The sequence below is a fragment of the Alosa pseudoharengus genome, unplaced genomic scaffold (genome assembly GCF_046254945.1).
Source record: "Alosa pseudoharengus isolate Yale_2024_CS ecotype anadromous, Long Island Sound unplaced genomic scaffold, YU_APseudo_1.1 YU_APseudo_1.1_scf_2, whole genome shotgun sequence".
NCBI lineage: Eukaryota > Metazoa > Chordata > Actinopteri > Clupeiformes > Clupeidae > Alosa > Alosa pseudoharengus.
In genome coordinates, this window is record NW_027468663.1 from 33,802,885 (window position 1) to 33,811,842 (window position 8,958).

Genomic DNA, 8,958 nt, shown 5'->3' on the forward strand with positions numbered 1-8,958 from the left:
GCTTGGACCTTTTGTTCCTGTCTCTCCCATTAGAGACATCTTGTCTATGCTTTGTGTTCTCTCATCATTATAGACATGAGTGAACTAGATAGGTCAAAAACACATGTGTTTATACTCCACGCTAAGACTTCCTGTCCAGCTCGCGTCCAAAAACACAGGAACACAGCAGGGCATGTCAGTCCATTTCCTGTAACGTAATGCAAGGGTCAAGTAAGCACACTGGAAACTAGAAAGTAGTCACACCCATGAAGCCGTTTCGCAGCAATCATTGGGAGAGGGGGCCAAACACAGTGATTCATGACCAAAACACAAACCGAATCTCTCAGCACATCTCTTGCCTTCTGATTTTGCCCTTTCAGCTACTCTTAGTCTCCCTTTCTCTCTTTCTATAATTTTGTCCTGCTGTCTTTCTTTCTTTTTCACTCTATCCTCCCTTTCAGTCACCCTCCTATCCTCCTACCCTCTGTCCCTCTCTCTCTCTGTCTCCATCTCCGTCTGCCCCCCCACCCCCTCCCTCATTATTCCGGTCGGCTGGTCAGGCTGGTGCCAGTGTTTGACCCTGTCTCTCCAGTTTTAGACAAAAATAATTTCATAAGCATGAATAAGAGGGCTGTGTGTCAAATTCTATTTTTACAGAACTATTCCACCTCTCTAATGCTGTGTGAGGGCCAGCATGGACACGGGAGAAGTCTGCCCATCAGAGCGTGAAATGAGAGACACCTCTAGATCTTTTCTCAGTGGGACCTCATGTGATGTTATGTGTTCTAAGGCTATGCATTAACGCAACACAACACATACCAATATACTTTGATAAATATTTCAACTAATTTTGCCAGTATGGGGACAGATGAAATGACAAGGCTTTAACTTTTTTTATTTGTATAATTTTCTGTTGACACTTATAGTTATAGAGTACAACATATTGTTCACCAACAGACATGTATATGAAGTTTGTTAGCTATGTATGTACTGTAATTGCTTTTATGTCCTCACACTTTCACAGTGTAAGGATACAATTACTATGTCCATGGCAAAAAAAGCTGATGAAATAACTGGTATATTTTTTTGGCAAGCAACAAGTCTGAGGTCCTGATGATTAAGTCAGAAGTCAAGGAACAAGTAAGTCCGAGTTCTAAACCTTATTGTTCTTGTCCTAAACCCGAGTCAAGATTAGAAGAGACTTATTTGCTCAGCAACATGCCTGTTCTCCTGGCCATGCTTATGGTTGGCTTATCCTATTAATTTCACAACCACAAAACCTTCACAAAAAATTGAGATCACATTGTATTTATATATTATTATTAACATCACAGTGCAATATATACTGTAGACAAAGGCATATGACAATATAGGGTTGCCAAAGAAACAAAGTTGAACAAAGTTAAACAAATTTTGCATTTACATTTACGTTATTTACTAATTATTCATGTACAGCAATTAAGGAGAATGGGGAAATGCAATTTACTGTGAAATTGTATAGTTAGTGTCAAGTGTCTGTTTTTGCCACCAAAATGTAGTCAGACACATAAATCTGATAAACATTGCATTGGGTGCATTGGGTGATGAAAACAAGTGAAGTGCAATTCCATACCAGTCATATTTATAACATGTCCGAAGCAGGGCTGTTGTGCCATGAGCACAGGGGATCACACAGATGGCACTCAAACCAGTCAGAAGCCAATGCAGTTTTTTTATGGGAACATTAAGATTTAGGGAAAAAAACATATTAGCATTTGTTTTATTTGCACAGAGAACACAAACAGGAAGCAAGAAAGCATGCATTTAGACATGAAGACCACCACCAAATGAGCACATTTAATTTCTTGCACTGCTTCAAACCAGACTGTTTGGAGGTTTAGGAAGACAAATTCATTTTCTAACCACAGTTGTTCAGAAAAACGGGTTTAGGCTAATAACATTGCTTGTTACTTTTGATAAAAAAAATCCATTTGTGCAGGACACACCACCTTTACATTAGAGTAGAAAAACTATTGTGACCTCGAAACCTAAACATTACCATTTCACAAAGGTGTGTCACAACATGTAACTGACAAGAGTGGCAAGGACACATCCTCCATAAGATTCATGTCAATAACAGTGCTGCCTTGATAGTGGCTGTATCTACTGATGGTCATTCCCGTCTTTTTTCGAGTGGGAGAGGTCCATACTGGGGTTGGATCCAGGCAGACAGATCCTGCAGCCCATGATCATGAAGAAGGCCCTGCGGAAGGACCTGTTGAAGAGCCCGTACAGAAACGGGTTCAGGGAGGAGTTCACATAGCCCAGCCACAGGAGCACGTCCCACACCACCCCCGCCGTGCTGTAGTCTATGAAAGGGTCCACGATGTTGAGGGTGAAAAAGGGCAGCCAGAAGATCAGGAAGACGCCCATGATGATGCCCAGAATCTTGGCTGCCTTCCGCTCCCGCCTCAGGGAGTTGCGGTGACGCTGCTTCTTACTGGAGTCTCTGCCCACCCCGGCGGCCATCTGCGACTCCATGGCACTGATCTGCACGGCCTGCCGCTTGGCCGCCTTGTAGATCTTCCAGTAGGCCACCAGCATGACGGCCATGGGGAAGTAGAAGGCCACCATGGAGGCCATGACGGCGTAGACGCGGTTCACCAGGAACACGCACACGTTCTCGGGCAGCGGGATGGCCACCCCGGCCTTGTGGAGGCCCAGGAGGATGGGCCCGAAGGAGATGAGCAGCGGCACAGCCCAGCACACCACGATGAGCAGGACCACGCGGCCGGGCGACATCTTGGAGGAGTAGACCAGCGGGTTGCACACGGCGTAGTAGCGGTCGAAGGCGATGCAGCTGAGGTGGAAGATGGAGGCGGTGCACAGCATGACGTCCAGGCTGGAGTGCAGCTGGCAGAAGGTGGCGCCGAAGTGCCAGCAGCCCTCCACCGTGCGGACCATGCTGGAGGGCATCACCAGCAGCCCCACAAGGAAGTCCGCCACCGCCAGTGACATCACAAAACAGTTGGTGGGAGACTGGAGCTGTTTGAAATACGCAATGGCCAGGACCACCAGAAAGTTGCCCACCACTGTGCAGATGATGCCAGCTAAGAGGAAGGTGTAGAGGGCGATACGTGAGCTGGGGTTTCTCAAGATGGCACAGGACTCTGGCTCACCTGACACAGAGGCATTGAACTCCTCCTGCCAGGACACATTCATCTTGGTGTCTTTTGACCTGAGAGCAGACAAAAAACACAGAAACATTTGGACACAAATAATTATGTCACCACACAAATATTTTTTTAGAGTCTGAAAAGTGCTCTGAAAAGGGTCATTCATTTCAGACATACACAGGAAAGGAGTCATATTCCTTGTAGTATACAGTAGGCAGGCCGATCAAAAAGCCCAATTCACATAGCATGACGCGGGATTCAGCATCAATACAAAACAAGATCATCAACAAAGCAACAAATACGCTTCTTTAGCAAGTGCCTATGCCCCAGTGGTGTGCTAACATTTGCCTGAATGCCTAATCAAAGAGCCACAATAGAAGAAAAGCACATCACCAATAAAACACATGTTGTGAGTATTTCACTGGGGTTATCAAGCAGGCACCTTCCTTGTTTCATTGAATTAGAACACTGATGGTGGGTTAGGACAGAGACAGAATCTATTGAGATTCTGTATTCATATATCCCAGTAAAGAAATTAACTGGTCTGGGCAAAGAGATTTTGTTGGCTCAAGTATTTGGTGAGATCAGAAGGCTGAGGCTCACCATGTTATGTAATACATGTTTTTAAGCTTTATCCTGACAAAGATCTAGTCAGTCCAGTGAGAAAAAGCAGACAGCTTAGAGTTTATCAACAGGTCACATAAACCCTAAGGCAGTTTTTTGCTGCAGGCATTAGAGCACAAGCAAAACAATCAAACAACATGTCACTTGATTCCGTGGAGTGTTTTTCAGTAGGCAGTGGGTTGGATCCAGCCAGTCTGGGAATCCGTTAAACAAAAGGAAAACACTCAGTCAGTCAGAGTGGCTCTGTCCTGAATTTGATTGGGATTTCTCAGTAAGCCCCAAAAGGACCATTCCTTCCAGAATAGTCCGCTGAGTATACTTGTCATAAGCTTTGCTGATATGGACGAGGTCAGGTGTCAAGCCAGCTGTCTTCCCCAAACCTGATGATAGAGCTCACCAGGATCCTTCCCCTCTTGTACTTATCACATGTACTCTTGAGTCATTTTAGAACCGCTTCATTTTTTCGCCCGACAGAAATGACAGTAACCACTGGGACAATTTATATCATCATTTATTAAGGGAATGGGATTTAAATAACTGATGGTGGATTGTTGTGACTGAAGTTGTGATTTTGGTGATCATCTGGTCATATCAATAAAAAGCGTATTGGGGCTTTGGTATGAATTCATCCAGAAATAAACAAAATAAATATGTTTTGTTAACAGCAGTTTACAGCAGTCAAATCCAGTGTGGCAGAAGCTGTAAGTTGGCTCTGTGAGAGAGGGTTGGATGAGTGGCAGCTTTGGAACTCAGCCTGTGAGGGAACGGCAGGGCGAGGCCAGGATGATGGGAGATAAGAGCTGGCAAGTGTGACCGAGGAAGAAAACAAAACGGTCTTCCTTCAGTACCATTTGAATCTTAATTAATGCCAGCGGGACTGAGGCGAGTGATGCTCTCCACTGCTCCCTCAGACGGGCTCCGAGTGATCACTCTTCTCATCGCTCCCAGGCTGTGGTCGTGCAACAGACGATGGGTGTTTATGGTGCATGGTAAAGGTGCGTTAACCTTTCCCTTATCCAAGTGATGAGAAGCATATGGATGTGGTAAAAAAACCAAACAAATTGCTCACATTCATGTAAAATTAATTTAGACAAAAATGAAAGTGGTTCACATTAATTTATCTTGATGGCCACAGCAGAAAATAGCCATATCATTGCCCTCCAGTATGGTTCTTGCTCAAAGTATTATTAGATGCTGACATTAATACAATTTCCAACCTCGTCTAAAATTCATATCTGACTAAAAAAATGAGGTGGCCTGTCACAAACCTCACATAACCTGTCACTAGGATATGCTGGAATCCATTGTCTGATGAGAGAGAGTGAAGCTACACAGAGTCAGGACTTGGACAAGATACAAGCTGGAACGGTTTCAGCCTCAGGCTGTGAGTCTGAATAGAGAAGACAACGGATAACATACTTTAGATTATGTCTGTGCTCCTGAAATTATTGGAAAAATTGGCCCTTTGGCATACAGAGGCACATAGACTCTAGACCACCCCCCCACCCCCCACCCCGCCCACACACGCACACACACACACACACACACACACACACACACACACACACACACACACGAACACACACACACACACACACACACACACACACACACACACATACACAGTTCTTCCTTAGTTCCTGTTCCAGTCCCCTACACCTGACCACTCAGACACAGCAGGAGATTGTTAGTGACAGGCGGTAAAGACATACAGGATGATGACCTCAGACATAATGCACTGTGCTGCAGTTTAAGTGTATCTTTACTGGGCTGTGTTGGATAATGTGTTTGACTCAATTCACCAAACTGCATATTTATAAAACGTTTAGATTTGCTTTGTTTGAAAGCAGAGTTTAATCCCATGTCTGATTCATTTATTTGGCTTCATCTGACTGATACTAATGGATTTCTCCCTCTAATCTTCATTCAGAGGAGAAGGGCTTAGTCTCTACAGCAACTGCACACTCTTCCACCAATTCACCTTCTCCAATTCCAAAAGTAAACAGATAGTAGAGTCACTTAAACTATTTGTTTTGCCAGGAGACTGAAAGTATGTCTTGTTCCTGCTCTCAGTGAATGAGACAGACTACGCTGAAGTGGAGAAAATGAAAGCACAGTTCACCAGCCTGTCATGGGTATCCACTTACACTATTTCTAAAGCATAGCATCACCTACAGACAAAAATCCTTACACCGAGAAAACGAGCCAGGAATCAGAGGTCAACTCAGAGGTCAACAGAGAACTATTATTCGGAACCATTTCAAATGTGTAAAGCCATTAGCCCTAACACTGAGCCATAAAGTTGAGTTGAGCTTTTACGAAGCACAGACAGAAAAATTAAATACATGGATTTTTTTTAGAAAAGAAGCTACATCAACATGATTTTAAAGAGCTACATCTGAATTTTCATTGGAATAGGTCTGCAAACATTACAGACATTTTAAACAAATCAGTCTCTCAGTTAATCAGTGTTAGCAAGTGTGTATTCATCTGTCATGATAAGATAAGATGAGGTGGCGTGATGGGATGAGTTGAGATCCACTCACCTCAGTACATCAATGAACGTCTAGATGCTTTATGTCTCCATAGTGTGACTGCGGTCCTTTTCCTCCATTGTCTGTGATAGCCACAGAGACGAATTAACCTGCCTGATGCAATCCTTTCCATGGAATGGTAGGTGGATGCTGGCAAGGAGAGGAGATGCGAGTGTGTGTGTGTGTGTTGTGTGTAATTGTTGGTGAGTGTGTATGCCACTATTACATTAATTACATCTGAACCAGTCCTCTTCATGGAGCTTGTGGAAGGGGGTGAGGGGGGGCATGCATGATGGGCTTTGGGATGCAAATGAAGCACTGCTCATCCACATTGAATTAGTTTGTCTGCATCACTAATGGAACCATTAGAAGTCCTGTTCAGAGGACTAGCTTCATTGTAAACCTGAACAATGTCTTGTTATATGCCTGTTGGAGTTGTGCAATGTCAACATATATGATTGCATGAGATTCATTTAGTTCTGACAACTATTGTGATCTCCTTTTTAATCGTTAGTCGTTTTTTTAAATATATGTATATGTATGTAAGTGGACATAACAAGTACTGCATATAGTGCTTAGTATATCCACTTCTATTAAAGTTATGAATATCATTAAGAGATATGAAATTATGATTATTATTAATAATAATATACACTGCTCAAAAAAATTAAAGGAACACTTACAGTTGAAACCTTCCACCCTTTTCTCCATTCTCAAACTGCACTCACAGAGTGTCTGACAGTTGTTGCAAAATAAAATACTCGTCTCAAAAGTTTTACTTGTGCTCAGAACCAAACAGTGTCAGAGTACTGATCCAGTGTATGATTGAAGTGTTCAGTGTATGACTGAAGTGTTCCCTTAATTTGTTTGAGCAGTATATACATACATATAGATACATGATGTAGATATATAGATAGATAGATGGATTAAAATATAGTTTGAAAATGTAACAATATGATCCAAAAGATTTCTTAAAGAATACCTTCTGAAACAGTACTGATTCCCTGCTGAAGTTGTTTCACTGTTTCAGCACACACAGTGGGCACTTACCAGGCTTCTGAGTGTTCTGTTACTTCAACAGCTCTTCTAGCATAAGATCCACTTCAACTCCTCTCATTTCTCAGTATATCATAACAGCTTTTAAAATACCGCAAGCTTCAGCTTATGGATCATCAGTTGCATGAGTGCAGAGGGTGTGTTTTGATTAGGCATGAGGGAGCGTTAATTAAACCCAACATGAAAGGGACCTCCACTGGCTGATTAGTGTCTCCTAACCCAGCATTCATTTAGAGCACATCTGGGTTTTTGAATAACAGGTGAGGAGATAGATTGCAGTGATTTGTTAAATTAATCAAGAATATAATCAAAACATTGCCCACAGAAATTGAATAGCCCTGATTTTCTAATTCAGTGAAGCCATATGCTCAGCTTTGCTTTATTCATTTATTCGCTTAGTATTTTAATTCACTTGTTTCTGAACACATAATGTTTTTATTCCCTTTGTAAAATAATACATATCTGGCAAGACAACTAAGACTGCTGTATCAGCTTCAATTAACTGAAATGACAGAATATTGAGAAAAATATGTGCTTTACTTTAATCATACATCAAGTAGCTTTTTTGGTTTCTCCTTATGAGTTCAGAATATTCTGACATAATTATGTCATTCTAGTTTCCTAACCTCCTTTGGTATTTTAAATATCACTTTAAATCTGAAATATTTCGATGACCAAATGATAAACAGGGAATTGGGCCAAATGACTTGAATGGACTTGACGTCGCATGCCATTGCATGAACGCAGTGTTCAGATGCCTGTCGCCTTGCCGGGGTTCAGTTTGAGGTGAGGAGGTCAGCCAGTGGCTGTTTTGGCACCTGGGGGCGGCGCCAGCCCTCTGGATGGCTGGATGCAGCGGTCAGCACTTGTTTAGCTGGGATCTCTTTCCCAAGATGTGCAGCATGCTGAGAATCTGCCCCTCTTTATACTGTTCCATCGCAGCTTTAAACCCCTTTTCTTGAATATCCTTGCTTGTGAAAGTGCATTTCTAACACAGCTTCATCTTATTATTTATTAAGACTATTTTAAACACTGACAATATCCTTTAATCAGGATTTGCCTAAGTAGCTTGTCTGATCATAACTCGGCATGATCAAGCTACTGATGACAGCCATCTGTGGCTAAAGCCTCCAGAAAAAAAGACAAACCTTAATTGTTGCATGACCATCAATCCTTACAGCGAGACTGGATCTGACAGCCGCTGAAGATTGATGGTCCTTGATGGAGCCAGTTCAAGAGGCCGAGAGCAGCACAGCCAAGCCTACACACTCTAGCCTCTCTCCAACCCTGAGAATCAACACCATGTCAACTACACCAGGTCAGACCAGGCTCTGCTGCCTCTGCACCACTGGATCATAGTAATGAGTATTTCAACAATAAGATGTGACAGGCTGTGCAGTCACAGAAAGGTAAGGCATGCTGGAGAACAACTGACTGCAGAACAGACACCATCTGCTACCTCAGTAATGTCATGTATAACTTATGGTCATGTGACTGAATATAGCATTTTCTCAGCACAAAGGTGATGTGCTGAGTGACCAGGCTTGGGGTTTCAAAATGGCAATGCAGTGAATGTGTTTGGCATAAATGAAAGAGCATTGTGCAGACAT

General features: G+C 42.8%; 1 protein-coding gene across 1 annotated transcript; it reads right to left on the reverse strand.

Annotated features, from left to right (window-relative positions):
- Positions 1 to 2,121: 2,121 nt before the first annotated feature.
- Positions 2,122 to 3,754, reverse strand: LOC143133475 (5-hydroxytryptamine receptor 4). Its single transcript, XM_076293236.1, has 2 exons — positions 3,738 to 3,754; positions 2,122 to 3,196 (listed from the first exon to the last, which is right to left on the reverse strand). The coding sequence occupies exons 1-2, from the start codon at positions 3,752 to 3,754 to the stop codon at positions 2,122 to 2,124; spliced, it is 1,092 nt and encodes a 363-aa protein (XP_076149351.1).
- Positions 3,755 to 8,958: the final 5,204 nt, after the last annotated feature.